Raw genomic sequence first — 17,684 nt, 5'->3', positions numbered from 1 at the left:
AGTTGATGGTGGTCGCTCTGCAATTTGCTGTTCATTATCAACTGTGAAATATACACGTTGTCCATGTTCCAAATGTACTGACAAATGAATAACTGCCAGATTTCGATCATAAATTGGGAACGACAATATTCTCCAAAATGCCTCATTGCTACTGATATACCTTCCCATTTGATATTGTGTTATTTCATCATTTCGGTTCTCTGCAATACCAAACACAGCCATGTCGCTGTCTTTATTTATATACTTGCAGATGTATTTAATCGACTTAACAGAATTGCAATATTCTACATTGATATGAGCTTTGAATGCTTTTGATAATATTGGCGAATAGGGGTCAACCCACCTATTATCAACTGTAATATCGTGATTATTGACTCGTAGATTGACTAATTTGCCATTATCATCTGTTAAGCGCCGGCGATACAATGGGTAACCATCATTTCCATTAATTGTCTCGGAAATCAAATCTCTGGGATACCGCTTCGGGCATTTCCCATCTTTCATACATGGCGAGTTAATATTTAGAACACCACATGGTTCATGAATCATACTTTTTGTAACAACATCAAATAAACCTGGATCGATTTCCTGATCAGGAATTTCTGCTGAGATGATGTCATCTATTTGATCGCTTGTTATTTTGTTGACTAACCATACCAAAATATGAGCATGGGGTAATCCTCTCTTTTGCCATTCCACCGAATACATCCAACATCGAACTTCGCCGAAAACTTCATGTTTAACAATAAAATCCATCAATGACTTCAGCTTCTGTCTAAATACTCGTGCAGTTATGTCGAGACGGTCTGTAGAAGATGGCCCTTCATATAAATATTGCATGATTTCGTCCCATTGTGGATTACATGTAAATGTAATAAACATATCTGGTCGACCATACAAACGAATATAGCAAATGGCATCTTGTGCTTATTCATGCATGTGCCTTGGACTGCCTCTGTAACTTGCTGGTAAAATAACAACTTGTCCAACATTGTCAACATTTCCATCATTATTGATTGCATCGCGGAGATGTACATGCATATATACTCTTCTGATCGCAACTTTCGTTGATTGAATCGAATAAAGTTCAAACGCTTTGTTTCTATCTTTGCATACATGTCTACGACATATTGATGAAAGAGTCTCCGACATTTCAAAATATGATTTTCCTGATTTTGTCGTATTATAATTCTATGTGCATAATAGTTCATAGCGCTGACATTTTTATTGACTTCACGTTCTGAAGAGAAAAATAACAATTGGAAATTTAAATCATTTCATACTAATTCTTGTTAAACAAAATTGGAAGAGTATATTAAACACAACAAACACTCACGTGGGTTTGAGGGATCTACCATTTTTAAATTAATAGAGTATCCATCTTCACCCCGACAAAACAAAATTGGGTACTGTAGGGCATCGTAAGAGCGATGTGTTTCACAAACACTTTGTAATTGATTATTTCTTCTACGCAATACAATATCACGTGACTGAAACTCATCGCCGACAATCATCACAGCAACTTCATTATTTATAGGTGCATTAAATCTTCGTTCGTGTTCTGCGATTGGTCTTCCATCAGCACGAATCACGATCTTATGATCATCAGACGGCATGTGATCAAGTGCTGTTCGAAAAGTATTAATCAAATCATTATGTTCATGAAACAATGCTTGCAATTGTGCGGCACGCCTTTGAACATTTTGATTAATACTCGTACTTGTCGGCCTACGATCGATCTGAACGCGATCTTGCGTGTTCCCTTGTATTTGCAATCTCTTGTTATCGCTGTTCTTGCGATTGATTTTCCCTTTCGCTTGATCTATTTTGCGTTCTACGCGACCGACGTCCAATGTCAGCTCTTGCACTTGTAACAATCAGAACACTTGTTTAGCAAAACAATCGATTTTTATCTCATTAATCTTTGTTTTTTTTTTAATTTTTTTTAACAAAATATTCAAATTAAAACGATGATTAGAACGAAAATTAATTTATTTTTATCAAAATACTCACCAAAAAATGCGAAGAAAATAATATTTTCAAAAATCGATTATGATAAGATGAATCACCAATGACGTCCAAAGAGTAAAGAGAAATGATAACAAATTGCTATTTGCATCACTCCGTGCAATGCTCTCCAATCCACAAACGACCAAAATGTATTCAATACTAATGAATGCTGTATGCGGTACAAAAAATGCCTGCGGCAAAAAAACACTCACTTCACATACGCACCGCACACACATGCGTTATCGGATTTCAACCAAACTTCATATAAACCATATATGGGCCACTGCCTACGTAGTGTATAAGTTTGGTTGAAATCGCACTACGCGTTTATGATTAGTTCGGCGACGTACATATACGGACTTATTTTTATATATATAGATAAATATTGGAAAACGGAGCAAAGATAAAACACGTCTGTTCGCTGTGACAACCCATTTCATCTTCGAAAGACTTATAGCACAGCCAGTGAAAAACGCTACTGCCTTCCTTCCTCATCGGCAAAATGTGTGCACAAAAGGTGGTAAAAACGCAGAAATCAGCCATCTTTTTTTTTTACATTTGAACAATGTTGGCATTGCCCAATACGCATATATAGTTTTGAGCACATCTTTGTTTTCAATTACAATTTTTTACAATATACAATATCAAAACTGAAAACTAACTATTAAAAATAGTTTACATATTTATAAATAATAGCATTCGACTCTGACTTTGAGTTATTTTATGAAAATTTCAAACATATTGAAACAGATTGAATTATAAAAGTTGATAATTACTACAGTGTATCGATATTGGCAACCCTGAATTGTGAGAGAGCAATCAGCTGACACGTTTCCAGGGCAAAAATCCAAATGTCGTGAATTCTCACGTCATCCCACGCCAAAGAGAGAAGGGAGTAGCGGTTTTCACTGTGCAGTTACATTGCGCGCCCATAAGATAGGTCGTGCCAGCTGGCACGAGCCACGATTCTACGTTTTTCACTGGCTGTGCTATTACGCGTACTAGGGTAGCGGAAACAACGGTGGGGGAAAGCAAGATTCGTCTTGGCACCACAAGGGGCTGCCGACAGGGGGGAGTACTATCCCCTCTGCTTTGGAGTTTGGTAGTAGACGAACTCCTCGAGTTGCTCGCCAGCAATGGAATCCGCTGTCAAGGGTACGCGGATGACATCGTCATAATGGCGAGAGGCAGATTTGAAAACACTCTCTGTGACATTGTCCAAAGGGTCTTAAACCTGGCGAAAGGATGGTGCAACACGGTAGGGCTAAACTTCAACTCAGCAAAAACTACCGTAGTCCCATTCACTAGGCGGAGATCTCTTCCGGGCCTGAGGTCCCTAACATTAGGAGGCACAGAGGTGGAAATGTTGAAAGAGGTCAAATTTATTGGCCTCACTTCAGACTCATCACTACGGTGGAGTAGGCATTTGGACTTAACGCTGTCCAAAGCAACTAGAGCACTTATGGTATGCAGACGCCTGGCCGGCAGATCATGGGGTTGTAAGCCAGGAATCATTAGATGGCTGTATACCATGATAGTAAGGCCTATTATCACCTATGAAGCGGTGGCTTGGGCCACCAAAGTAGCTCAGTCTTCGGTGATCCGGAGACTATCAAAGCTTCAAAGACTTGCCTGTGTCTGTGCTTCGGGGGCAATGCGCACATGCCCCACTGTGGCACTGGAAGTCATATTGGAGCTCACACCGCTGCATCAGGTGATAAAACAAGCAGCAAACCACACCATGCTGCTAATGTCAGCAGAAGGCTGCGGTAGAGGAAAGTTAATGTCCTCCAGACAGATGGACGTACTGGCGGAAAGCACACCGCTAGACCTCTTTCCAAAGGACGGCACAACGAAGAAAATAAACTTCAAAAGAAATTTCAAAGTTACTCTCGGCAGCAAGACGGAGTGGAGAGATTCCACGTTGGAAAGACTGCTGGAAGACAGTACCATTCAGTGGTACACTGATGGCTCAAAAACACCGGAGGATATTGGGGCAGGTATTGCGGGACCGCGTACTAAGCTGTCCAGCTGGCCCTTTCCCAAGTATCTTCCAGGCTGAAGTTTTTGCCATAGGTCAGTGCGCTGAAGTCAACCTCAGCCGCAACTATCACAACCAGCATATAGCTATTCTCAGTGATAGCCAAGCGGCACTAAAGGCAATTTCATCATATAAAATCAAATGGCTTTTAGTTGAGGAATGCATAGAAAGGCTAAACCGCCTGTCCTTGTGCAACCGGGTGCACCTAATTTGGGTGCCAGGGCACAAAGGAATAGAAGGAAACGAGAAGGCCGACGAACTGGCCCGCGCTGCGGCAGCGTCCAAGGTGATGGGACCAGAACCATACATAGCGGTAGGATCCCGCACTTTTAAGGAGCTGCTCCGCACGGAGGAAAGAATGGAGAGAGAACGGCATTGGCAACAATCATCAGGCATGCGCTACGCCAAACTGCTACTGGGGGGATACAGTCTCTCCAGGTTCAAGGAACTTATTCACCTCCCCCGTGACAAATTCCGTCTCCTCGTCGCAATTTACACAGGGCACTGCAGGCTCAGGAAGCCCTTGTCCAACATGGGCATAGGCTCCTGTGCTAACTGCGGGTTCTGCGACCTGGAACAGGAAACACCAGCACACCTAATCCTGGATTGCACAACAATCTGTGGAAAAAGGCTTAAGGCCCTGGATTCCATCTATATCAGCAGGGATCACATCACCTCAGTAGCGCCCGGCAAACTCCTAGCGCTATTCAGGCTGTTGGGACTCTGGGAAGACATGTGATATCGTAGAGGGCACAAAAGACCCTAGGTCGCGGTGCATTACCTCATAACATTTATCTATCTATCTATCTACGCTTGAACAACGTTTACAAATCCGTCAATTTATTAGGAAAACTCACGTAAAGAATGTGTTTGGCGCGCATCGCTCAACTTATGGTCAACATAATGAAATTGCTATTCGCGACACCATCACCTATCTTGAGACCCAACATTCATTATTGGGTAATATTCGACCGAATAGACCACGTCTAGCACGCAGTGAAAAAAATATAGCAGCCGTAGCTAAGAGTGTGCACGAAGATCGTGGAGAGTCGATTCGGCGATTCTTGTTAAACCTTATGCGTCGTTCGCAGCAACTGGAACTGACGTATGGAATGACTTGGCACATTTTACATCGAGATTTTAAATTGAATAGTCCGGTCAATTTAGACATAAAAATAGTGATCAAAGAAAGAAAATTCCGGTAAAGCTAAATTTTTTAGAGGCCTTAGGCTTACCATTAAAAATTAAGTGTCAAAAGTCCCCATCGATCCCATGTACTAAAGAAGTATATAGGATTTTTCTCAAAGACGGTTAGTTTTATCGAAAAAGTACCCCAGAGCAAAGTTGCAGATCTTAAAATTCTCTATAAAAATATTAATATATACCATTTCCCAGATATCGCTCTTGTAAGAATCACCTTCTACATATTGTGCACAAATTTCCTCACCACCTGTGAGGTAGTGTACTCGGCGCGTTTTTTTTAACGCGGTTTTCCCGGTAGGCCTATTCCACGAGCCTTTTTGACGTTATTTTCAGGAACAATACTTATTTATTAGTATTAAAATTATTGATATTGTTTATTGAGTTTAACTGTCGTCCTAATTTCTTTTTGTTTCTTTAATCTGACTCATATTCTTCATATTCTAGGACGAATAGCAGTCATTATGCAATTACTAATATTTGTGCAGACTAACTTTAAATGATCCAAATTATGGCACTTGTTTTTAAAAATGACTTGTTCCAAAAAAAGATAATGATTCGGGAATAACGTTGTTTATATCTTCAAACATTTTACCCGGTGGCGGGTGTATTATCAAACACACAGGTTGGGATATCTTCTCGAATAATTTCTGCTGCAGCTTTCAAAGTTTTTCCTTGTCGTTTAAGTTTTTGTTATCAGAACAGGCTTGACTTAAAATGTCTTGATAATTGTCTACAAAACAAATAAATGTTAACTTTCCAGGCTTCTCCTTAATAATAATTCTACTTCCACACTTTAGTTTCAATCGTATTTTGATAATCCTGTTTTCTAAAGCTACATTTTGACATACATTCTTCAATTCATCCAACGAAAACTGACAATCATCACTACTTTCAATGAAATTAAAAATTTCCTCCATTGCAGAATTTATAGCCTCACTTTGAGGACGGCCAATTTTACAGCCATTATTAGGTCTCATTAAGGATTTGTAACAACTGTCATGGTATTTTGCATCAGCAGCGACTAAATCAAACTCAAAATTAATACGTGCAAAGATAGCTTTTGATACCTCATCAGAACAATCTGTAGCTAATTTTAAAATGGAAACTTTGAATGTAAGAAGAGAAGCTTTATGAATTTTCCGACGATGATTAAGCGCTTTCTTCTTCTCTGCTTCGTCATCCGCTTCATCGCCACAAAATAAGCAGTGTTCTTTAAAACAAAAGCCGGACTCACGTACTCGCGCTCTAGTACGAGGTGGACTTACTTTTGAATTACTGGCCTATTCTTCCCCAAATGCAACTCTGCAAAAAGCATAGATATGGCAACCCAAAAACTGGATAAGCTGTCAGCTTGACGAACCGCCATTTTTCCTTCTTCTTGGCGCATCATCCCGACTGCTAGCACGCTTCATTATTTTCGCTCTCCATTTCATTTTCAATGTCAATCATCAACTTTGTATCAGTTTTTTATATTATAATTATTGTGGACGTCCCACATATTGGTGACCCCGACGTGATCGAAAAATGACGGAAGAAGAAGCGGTAAACCGGGTAATACAAAATTTGCAGCATCGGGGTCAATTGGCAGAGGACATCCAAACCCACAACGTGGAAGTGGATAAAGTTTCCATCAGGATCCCACCATTCTGGCACGCAAAGCCAGAACTGTGGATGGCGCAGGTCGAGTCACAATTCATCGCTGCAGGTATAACGAGCGGCAAAACATAGTACCACACCGTCGTGGCCGCGATCGAAAGCAACGTGCTAGCCCAAATAAGGGACATAATTCTTAATCCACCGAACAGTGGACTATACACCACGCTAAAGAATCGAACAATACCACAATTCGCGGACTCGGAGCAAAAACGTGTAAAAAAGCTACTGCAGGAACAAGAGCTCAGTGATATGCGTCCATCACAGCTCTTGCGCGAAATCCGAAGTCTAGCCGGCAGCGAGATCAACGATAATATACTAAAGTCCATTTGGATGAGTCGGTTACCTTCCAACATGCGACTAATAATTTCCATTAGCAACGAACCGCTCGACACAGTTGCCCTGCTCGCGGACAAAATATGTGAGGTTAGTGACACCCCACACGTACACGTGGTCGAAACTCCAGATACAGCAACACGAAATCAATCCAGCATCGGGCAGCAGCTAGCCGAAATCACGAAAGGGATAGCATCTATAAAGGCGAACATAAATCGTTGGTCTAGAAGTCGCAGCAGAAGCCGTTCTCAGTCACGTTCCGGTATGCAAAACAACATTTCGAATGGCTTGTGCTGGTACCATCACAAATTTGGTAACGTTGCTAAAAAATGTCGCAGCCCTTGCGCAAAAAAGTTAAACTAACTAGTCTGTCGTCAATGGCGGTCGACGACAGGCTCAGTGACAAAAACCGCCGCTTAATCGTTCGAGATAAAAAATCCACAATAAACTTTCTCATCGACACGGGAGCTGAAGTCAGCGTAATTCTACCGACGCAACAACAACGTAGATGCCCGGACAAAAACAACTACCTCTACGCAGCAAACAGGTCCACCATAAAACTTACGGCGAAAAAACTATGTTCCTCAATCTGGGTCCACGCCGCCAGTATTCCTGGAATTTCGTCATTGCCGATGTGTCACAAGCCATCATCGGAACTGATTTTCTATCGCATTTTAACTTAGCAGTCAACCTACGACAACGCAGACTCATCGACGACGTCACAAACACCAGCAAACTGTGTTCAATATCAACAAATAGAAAGGTAGTTTCCAATTTATCTTACACCAAAGATTATCAGCCGTTCCACGATTTATTGAGGGAATTCGAAGACATCACGATGGATAAGTCTTCAGTCAAAAAACCACAACACTTTGTCACGCACCATATCGTCACCAAAGAACCACCAGTCTTCTCTAAACCGAGACGCTTATCTCCCGAGAAGTTAGAAGCCGCAAAAGCCGAGATGCAACTCTTGCTGAACGCAGGCATCTGTCGTCCACCGCGCAGCCCATAGGCAAGCCCGCTGCACATGACAAAGAAGAAAAACGGAGAATGGAGGCCTTGTGGGGATTTCAGGCAACTAAACGTCGTCACCGAGCCTGACAGGTACCCCCTGCCACACCTGCACGATTTCACTCATTCCCTGCATGGTTGCAAAATTTTTTCCAAACGTGATCTGAGTCGGGCCTACCATCAGATTCCTGTGGAGCCGAACGACATACCAAAGACTGCAATTACAACGCCATTCGGCATGTTTGAATTTCTGTTCATGTGTTTTGGTTTGAGGAATGCCAGTCAAACGTTCCAAAGATTCATGGATCACATCTTCCGTGAATACAACTTCGCCTGGCCATACCTAGATGATACTTTGATATCATCGAAGGTTATGAATCAACATCGTCATCATCTACAGTTAGTATTTAAAAAGCTACGCGAGTACGGCCTTGTTATCAACCGTTCGAAATGCATACTTGGTCAGCCGCAAGTTGAATTTTTAGGTTTCAAAATAAACAGCAGTGGAATTTCACCCCCAGAAGAACGAGTACGGGCAATTCAAAATTTCAACCTACCTTCGAGAGTATGTGACTTGCGACGCTTTCTCGGTATGGTAAACTTTTTTCGCAGATTCTTGCCTTGCGCCGCAGAAAGGCAAATGAACCTCATAAAAGGGAACAAGAAAAACGACACATCATCAGTTGATTGGACAGTTGAAGCAGAGGAGGCAATTCACCAATGCAAAAACGACTTATGCAAAGCAACTTTACTCGCTTACCCAAAACACAGGGCGCAATTCAATTTGACGGTTGATGCATATGGAGCTGCGGTAGGAGCTGTACTACAACAACTCGACAACGACCAGTGGCAACCACTAGGTTGTTATTCCGAAGGCCTGACTGAAACACAAACAAGATACAGCACTTACGATCGTGAACTTTTAGCGGCATACAAAGCAGTAAAATATTTTCAACTTATGCTAGAAGGAAGAGAATTTTTCATCCTCACCGACCACAAGCCATTGCAGTATGTGTTCCAGCAAAAGCTTGAAAAGCATCTCCGCGTCAAATGCGTCATTCGGAATTCTTTGCACAATTCACAACAGACATTCGGTACATCCCCGGAAGAGAAAACGTAGTAGCTGATGCAATGTCACGTATTGACGCCATTCATACTCCAAGAACTATCAACTTCGCCAAACTTGCGGAGAGTCAAAAATCTGACTCAGAGCTCAAAAACTTACAAAACTCGAATACCAGCCGATCAATCAAACCTTTCACGATTCCAGGCACCGCTGTAGACATTTTTTGTGACGTAAGCACCAGCCAAGTCCGACCGTACTTAACTCCTTCGTTTCGCAGAACAGCTTTCGATTGCATACATAACATGGCAAACACCGGCGCCGCTAACTCACTGGTACTTAACTTCTTCGTTTCGCAGAACAGCTTTCGATTCCATACATAACATGGCACACACCGGCGCCGCTAAAACAACTAAATTGATTGCAGAAAAGTTTGTGTGGCCGAGTCTCCGAAAAGATTGTCGCTTACACTCAACACCATCAGTCCACTACCACCTTGCAAAGGTTATCGATACTGTTTGACAATAGTCGATCGTTATTCCCGATGGTTACAGGCACTCACGCTCGAAGACATGACGACAGAGACCATTGCTTTCAATTTCTACGCGCATTGGATCGCTAGATTTGGAGTACCGAGTAGAGTAACAATGGACCAAGGCAGACAATTTGAATCTACACTATTCCGAGAACTATCCAGACTTTTAGGCATCAAGCACATACGTACCACTGCGTATCACCCCGCGTCAAACGGAAGTATAGAGCGATGGCACAGATCATTAAAAGCAACGATAAAATGCTACATGACAGACAACTGGGTCGAAGTTCTCCCACTCATCCTCCTAGGTTTTCGTTCCTCATGGAGAGATGATTTAAAGGCGACACCCGCAGAGATGGTTTATGGAAATACACTTCGATTACCTGGCCAGTTCTTTTCCGAAAAACATATGCACAATGCCAACGAAGGTGAATTCGTCGAAAATTTACGCATACGCATGCAGTCACTAAAGCCGTCACCAACTACAAACAACTCAGCGCACGTACCATTCGTAGAAAAGAACTTACACTCAACACCATCAGTCTTCGTGCGAAACGACTCCATTCGTCCACCTCTTCAATCACCATACGAGGGACCATTTCCCGTTGTCGAACGCGGCGACAAATTTTTCAAAGTCAAAATCCGAGGGAAGGACGTAAACATTACCATCGACCGGTTAAAAGCAGCTTTCGGTTATGAAGATTACCAAACCCCGTCCAATCAAACAGTTCAACACAAAGAGCACCAACCAAAATCTGGTCGTCGAGTGCTCTTTCGTCTTCCCGATAGGGGGGGAGTGATGTGACAACCCCAAAGTAATGTGGCAACCCCAAATGCAACTCTGCAAAAAGCATAGATATGGCAACAGCGCGCCAGTGGTTTCTTCTTTTCGCTGCGTGGCGCCAATTGGATATTCCAAGCGAAGCCAGGTCCTTCTCCACTTGGTCCTTCCAACGGAGTGGAGGTCTTCCTCTTCCTCTGCTTCCCCCGGCGGGTACTGCGTCGAATACTTTCAGAGCTGGAGTGATTTCATCCATCCGGACAACATGACCTAGCCAGCGTAGCCGCTGTCTTTTAATTCGCTGAACTATGTCAATGTCGTCATATATCTCGTACAGCTCATCGTTCCATCGGATGCGATATTCGCCTTGGCCAATGCGCAAAGGGCCATAAATCTTTCGCAGAATTTTTCTCTCGAAAACTCGTAACGTCGACTCATCGGTTGCTGTCATCGCCCAAGCCTCTGTACCATACAGCAGGACGGGAATTATGAGCGACTTATAGAGTTTAGCTTTTCAATTGCCTACTCAGTCCGAAGTAGCACCTGTTGGCAAGAGCAATCCTGCGTTGGATTTCCAGGCTGACATTATTAGTGGTGTTAATGCTGGTTCCTAAATAGACGAAATTATCTACAACGTCAAAGTTATGACTGGCAACAGTGACGTGAGAGCCAAGTCGCGAGTGCGACGACTGTTTGTTTGATGACAGGAGATATTTCGTTTTGCCCTCGTTCACTACCAGACCCATTTTCTGTGCTTCCTTGTCCAGCCTAGAGAAAGCAGAACTAACGGCGCGGGTGTTGAGGCCGATGATATCATTATCGTCGGCATACGCCAGCAGCTGTACACTCTTATAGAAGATGGTACCTTCTCTGTTTAGTTCTGCAGCTCGAACTATTTTCTCCAGGAGCAGGTTGAAGAAGTCGCACGATAGGGAGTCGCCTTGTCTGAAACCTCGTTTGGTATCGAACGGCTCGGAGAGGTCCTTCCCGATCCTGACGGAGCTTTTCGTGTTGTTCAACGTCAGTTTACACAGCCGGATTAGTTTTGCGGGGATACCAAATTCAGACATCGCGGCATAAAGGCAGCTCCTTTTCGTGCTGTCGAAAGCAGCTTTGAAATCGACGAAGAGGTGGTGTGTGTCGATTCTCCTTTCACGGGTCTTTTCCAAGATTTGGCGCATGGTCAATATCTGGTCGGTTGTTGATTTTCCAGGTCTGAAGCCACACTGATAAGGTCCAATCAGTTTGTTGACGGTGGGCTTTAATCTTTCACACAATACGCTCGATAGAACCTTATATGCGATGTTGAGGAGGCTAATCCCACGGTAGTTGGCGCAGATTGTTGGGTCTCCTTTTTTATGGATTGAGCATAGCACACTTAAATTCCAATCGTTGGGCATGCTCTCGTCCGACCATATTTTACAAAGAAGCTGATGCATGCTCCCTATTAGTTCTTCGCCGCCGTGTTTGAATAGCTCGGCCGGTAGTCCGTCGGCCCCTGCCGCTTTGTTGTTCTTGAGGCGGGCAATTGCTATTCGAACTTCTTCATGGTCGGGTAACGGAACGTCTGCTCCATCGTCATCGATTGGGGAATCGGGTTCTCCTTCTCCTGGTGTTGTGCGTTCACTGCCATTCAGCAGGCTGGAGAAGTGTTCCCTCCATAATTTAACAATGCTCTGGGCATCAGTGACTAGATCACTTTTGGGGGTTCTACAAGAGTATGCTCCGGTCTTGAAACCTTCTGTAAGCCGCCGCATTTTTTCGTAGAATTTTCGAGCATAACCCCTGTCGGCCAGCTTATCAAGCTCTTCGTACTCACGCATTTCGGCCTCTTTTTTCTTCTGTCTACAAATGCGTCTCGCTTCCCTCTTCAACTCTCGGTATCTATCCCATCCCGCACGTGTAGTGGTCGATCGTAACGTTGCGAGGTAGGCAGCCTGTTTTCTCTCCGCTGCGACACGGCACTCCTCGTCGTACCAGCTGTTCTTTTGCACTTTCCGAAAACCAATGGTTTCGGTTGCAGCTGTACGTAAGGAGTTTGAAATGCCGTCCCACAGTTCCCTTATACCGAGTTGTTGACTAGTGCTCTCAGAGAGCAGAAGTGCAAGCCGAGTAGAAAATCGTTCGGCTGTCTGTTGTGATTGCAGCTTCTCGACGTCGAACCTTCCTTGTGGTTGGTGGCGCGCGTTTTTTGCTGCACAGAGGCGGGTGCGAATCTTAGCTGCAACAAGATAGTGGTCCGAGTCGATGTTAGGACCTCGGAGTGCACGCACATCTAAACCACTGGAGACGTGTCTTCCTTCAATCACAACATGATCGATCTGGTTGGTAGTTTTTCGATCCGGAGACAGCCAGGTAGCTTGATGAATCTTCTTATGCTGGAATCTAGTACTACAGATAACCATATTTCGGGCCCCGGCGAAGTCAATCAGCCTCAACCTATTTGGGGATGTTTCGTCGTGGAGGCTGAATTTACCGACCGTAGTGCCAAATATACCTTCTTTGCCCACCCTGGCGTTAAAGTCGCCAAGCACGATTTTGACATCGTGGCGGGGGCAGCTCTCATAAGCGCGATCCAAGCGCTCATAGAAGGCATCTTTGGTCACATCGTCCTTCTCTTCCGTCGGGGCGTGGGCGCAAATCAGCGATATGTTGAAGAACCTCGCTTTGATGCGGATTGTGGCTAGACGTTCATTCACCGGAGTGAATGATAGTACTCGGCGACGGAGTCTCTCCCACCACGAATCCAACACCAAACTTGCGCTCCTTTATATGGCCACTGTAGTAAATGTCACAAGGACCTACTCGTCTCTGTCCTTGTCCCGTTCATCGCATTTCTTGGACGGCGGTGATGTCAGTCTTTATTTTTGCGAGGATATCAACCAGCTGGGCAGCGGCACCTTCCCCATTAAGGGACCGGACATTCCAGGTGCATGCCCTTAACTCGTAGTCCTTATTTCGTGTGCCATGGTCGTCATCAAAAGGGGGGTCTCTCATCCGAGGCTGCTGTTGGTTTTTCATTGGGGTGAGCTTTTTACGTGGCGGGTCCCAAACCCAGCGCACAACCCTATGTAGGGGATGTTTCGCCTTCTCACTTTAGCTCGCCTTCGAACGGATGTTCTTAGGCTAGCCAGAGGATACTTGGTCAAAGACCGGAAGTAGTGAGCTGCTTGAACCATGTGTAAAAGAATCGCTTCTGGCCACTCCCAAGTGAAAGGCGATCAGAGAACTTTCCTCACTTGCGTGAACTTCTACACATTACTCCATCCTCCAAATCACTAACATCAAATATTTAAGTTAATTAGCTTCCTTCATCTTACCGAAGTTGACATAAAGCCATAACGGCAGTGCATTTGAAGAATTCGACAATCTTATATTCATGTATAAAGTCGATTTTCTTGTATATACACATTTAGCAGTCGATATTGAGTTGCTTCAAATCATTAGCATCAAATATTTAAGTTAATTAACCTTCTTCATCTTGCTGAAGTTGACATAAAGCCATAACGGCAGTGCATTTGGAAGAATTCGACAATCTTATATTCAGGTATAAAGTCGATTTTCTTGTATACACACACTTAGCAGTCGATATTGAGTTGCTTCAAATCATAAGCATCAAATATTTAAGTTAACTAACCTTCTTCATCTTGCTGAAGTTGACATAAAGCCATAACGGCAGTGCATTTGGAAGAATTCGACAATCTTATATTCAGGTATAAAGTCGATTTTCTTGTATATACACATTTAGCAGTCGATATTGAATTGCTTCAAATCATTAACATCAAATATTTAAGTTAATTAGCCTTCTTCATCTTGCTGAAGTTGACATAAAGCCATAACGGCAGTGCATTTGGAAGAATTCGACAATCTTATATTCATGTATAAAGTCGATTTTCTTGTATATACACATTTAGCAGTCGATATTGAGTTGCTTCAAATCATTAGCATCAAATATTTAAGTTAATTAGCCTTCTTCATCTTACCGAAGTTGACATAAAGCCATAACGGCAGTGCATTTGGAAGAATTCGACAATCTTATATTCATGTATAAAGTCGATTTTCTTGTATATACACATTTAGCAGTCGATATTGAGTTGCCTTAAATCATTAGCTTCACACATTTAAGTTAATTAACCTTCTTCATCTTACCGAAGTTGACATAAAGCCATAACGGCAGTGCATTTGGAAGAACTCGACAATCTTATATTCAGGTATAAAGTCGATTTTCTTGTATATACACATTTAGCAGTCGATATTGAGTTGCTTCAAATCATTAACATCAAATATTTAAGTTAATTAGCCTTCTTCATCTTGCTGAAGTTGACATAAAGCCATAACGGCAGTGCATTTGGAAGAATTCGACAATCTTATATTCAGGTATAAAGTCGATTTTCTTGTATATACACATTTAGCAGTCGATATTGAGTTGCTTTAAATCATTAACATCAAATATTTAAGTTAATTAGCCTTCTTCATCTTGCTGAAGTTGACATAAAGCCATAACGGCAGTGCATTTGGAAGAATTCGACAATCTTATATTCAGGTATAAAGTCGATTTTCTTGTATACACACACTTAGCAGTCGATATTGAGTTGCTTCAAATCATAAGCATCAAATATTTAAGTTAATTAGCCTTCTTCAGCTTACCGAAGTTGACATAAAGCCATAACGGCAGTGCATTTGGAAGAATTCGACAATCTTATATTCAGGTATAAAGTCGATTTTCTTGTATATACACACTTAGCAGTCGATATTGAGTTGCTTCAAATCATTAACATCAAATATTTAAGTTAATTAGCCTTATTCATTTTACCGAAGTTGACATAAAGCCATAACGGCAGCTCGTTTGGAAGAACTCGGCAATCTTTTGTTCAGGTATAAAGTCGATTTTCTTGTATACACACACTTAGCAGTCGATATTGAGTTGCTTCAAATCATAAGCATCAAATATTTAAGTTAATTAGCCTTCTTCATTTTACCGAAGTTGACATAAAGCCATAACGGCAGCTCGTTTGGAAGAACTCGGCAATCTTTTGTTCAGGTATAAAGTCGATTTTCTTGTATACACACTTTTAGCAGTCGAAATAGTAGAGAGTTTAGAAATAGGCCTGTAATTGCAGACATCATCCTTTCTACCACCTTTATGAATAGGGGTAATGCATGTCAATTTCCAGTCAGAAATGAAATCCCCGGTGGCGAGAGACTTATTGAAGATAAGCATGAGAGGTTATAATAAGGCAGTGCAATTTTTTATAAATACGGGCGGAAGCCCGTCCAAATCCAATTTGGACGAGGACTTAATGTCACAAATAGCCTTAGCAATATCGTCCTGTGAAAGACACACTGAGCCAAAATTTATGGATGGGAAGTTATCAGCTGAAAAAGTGGTACTAGTACCAGGATCATCTTGAACATAGTTCGATTTGAAAAATTCAGCGAACAAATTGGAGATTTCGACCGGAGTGCATGCCGACTTATCACCCCAGCGTAAAGCAGAGGGAATGGCCGAACACGCTCTTTTAGATTTTACAAAGTTCCAAAAGAACTTAGGGTTTGACTTAATTGTAGACTCCTGTATTATTAATAAACCTTTTATAGAGGAACTTATCCAATTCATTAAACAGTTTTGTGTAGTGCTGATATTGAACAAAGGAAACATGAGATTTAGTTGAAGAGAATTTTCTAAAATATTTATTTCTAAGATTTTTTAGACGTTTAAGGTCCTTAATGTACCAAGGCAACTTATATGGTTGTATGTGTTTGAGCGGGATATTATAATGACAAAATTCCGGGATTGATTTCTTAAAAATGGAGAAACTATCGGGTGATTTTTTAAGAGCTTGATAACTTTTTTTAAAAAAAAAACGCATAAAATTTGCAAAATCTCATCGGTTCTTTATTTGAAACGTTAGATTGGTTCATGACATTTACTTTTTGAAGATAATTTCATTTAAATGTTGACCGCGGCTGCGTCTTAGGTGGTCCATTCGGAAAGTCCAATTTTGGGCAACTTTTTCGAGCATTTCGGCCCGGAATAGCCCGAATTTCTTCGGAAATGTTGTCTTCCAAAGCTGGAATAGTTGCTGGCTTATTTCTGTAGACTTTAGACTTGACGTAGCCCCACAAAAAATAGTCTAAAGGTGTTAAATCGCATGATCTTGGTGGCCAACTTACGGGTCCATTTCTTGAGATGAATTGTTCTCCGAAGTTTTCCCTCAAAATGGCCATAGAATCGCGAGCTGTGTGGCATCGAACGATAGCGATCGCCATTCACCGTAACGTTGCGTCCAACAGCATCTTTGAAAAAATACGGTCCAATGATTCCACCAGCGTACAAACCACACCAAACAGTGCATTTTTCGCGATGCATGGGCAGTTCTTGAACGGCTTCTGGTTGCTCTTCACCCCAAATGCGGCAATTTTGCTTATTTACGTAGCCATTCAACCAGAAATGAGCCTCATCGCTGAACAAAATTTGTCGATAAAAAAGCGGATTTTCTGCCAACTTTTCTAGGGCCCATTCACTGAAAATTCGACGTTGTGGCAGATCGTTCGGCTTCAGTTCTTGCACGAGCTGTATTTTATACGGTTTTACACCAAGATCTTTGCGTAAAATCTTCCATGTGGTCGAATAACACAAACCCAATTGCTGCGAACGGCGACGAATCGACATTTCACGGTCTTCAGCCACACTCTCAGAAACAGACGCAATATTCTCTTCTGTACGCTGCTTGTACGCATTCGTGTGGTTGGTTTAATGTCCAATAAAGTAAACTGAGTGCGAAACTTGGTCACAATCGCATTAATTGTTTGCTCACTTGGTCGATTATGTAGACCATAAATCGGACGTAAAGCGCGAAACACATTTCGAACCGAGACACTGATTTTGGTAATAAAATTCAATGATTTGCAAGCGTTGCTCGTTAGTAAGTCTATTCATGATGAAATGTCAAAGCATACTGAGCATCTTTCTCTTTGACACCATGTCTGAAATCCCACGTGATCTGTCAAATACTAATGCATGAAAATCCTAACCTCAAAAATCACC

At 42.3% G+C, this 17,684-nt stretch overlaps 2 protein-coding genes across 2 annotated transcripts; both read left to right on the top strand.

The window, feature by feature from the left end:
- The first annotated feature begins 6,778 nt into the window (after positions 1-6,778).
- LOC120779810 lies at positions 6,779-7,606 on the top strand. The gene is made up of 2 exons (XM_040112183.1): positions 6,779-6,981; positions 7,060-7,606. The coding sequence occupies exons 1-2, from the start codon at positions 6,779-6,781 to the stop codon at positions 7,604-7,606; spliced, it is 750 nt and encodes a 249-aa protein (XP_039968117.1).
- A 214-nt stretch (positions 7,607-7,820) lies between these two features.
- LOC120779808 lies at positions 7,821-8,258 on the top strand. The gene has a single exon (XM_040112182.1). The coding sequence runs from the start codon at positions 7,821-7,823 to the stop codon at positions 8,256-8,258; it is 438 nt and encodes a 145-aa protein (XP_039968116.1).
- The last annotated feature ends 9,426 nt before the right edge of the window (positions 8,259-17,684 follow it).

Source organism: Bactrocera tryoni, unplaced genomic scaffold (assembly GCF_016617805.1).
Source record: "Bactrocera tryoni isolate S06 unplaced genomic scaffold, CSIRO_BtryS06_freeze2 scaffold_11, whole genome shotgun sequence".
Taxonomy (NCBI): Eukaryota; Metazoa; Arthropoda; class Insecta; order Diptera; family Tephritidae; genus Bactrocera; species Bactrocera tryoni.
This window is presented reverse-complemented; position numbering and strand designations above follow the sequence as displayed.

Excerpts from the sequence above, each read along its gene's own strand:
- LOC120779810 (XM_040112183.1), top strand. The coding sequence starts at position 6,779 with ATGACGGAAGAAGAAGCGGTAAACCGGGTAATACAAAATTTGCAGCAT. Across the intron at positions 6,982-7,059 it reads ATAACGAGCGGCAAAACATA|TGGACTATACACCACGCTAA; the intron begins GTACCACACCGT and ends TCCACCGAACAG.
- LOC120779808 (XM_040112182.1), top strand. The coding sequence starts at position 7,821 with ATGTTCCTCAATCTGGGTCCACGCCGCCAGTATTCCTGGAATTTCGTC.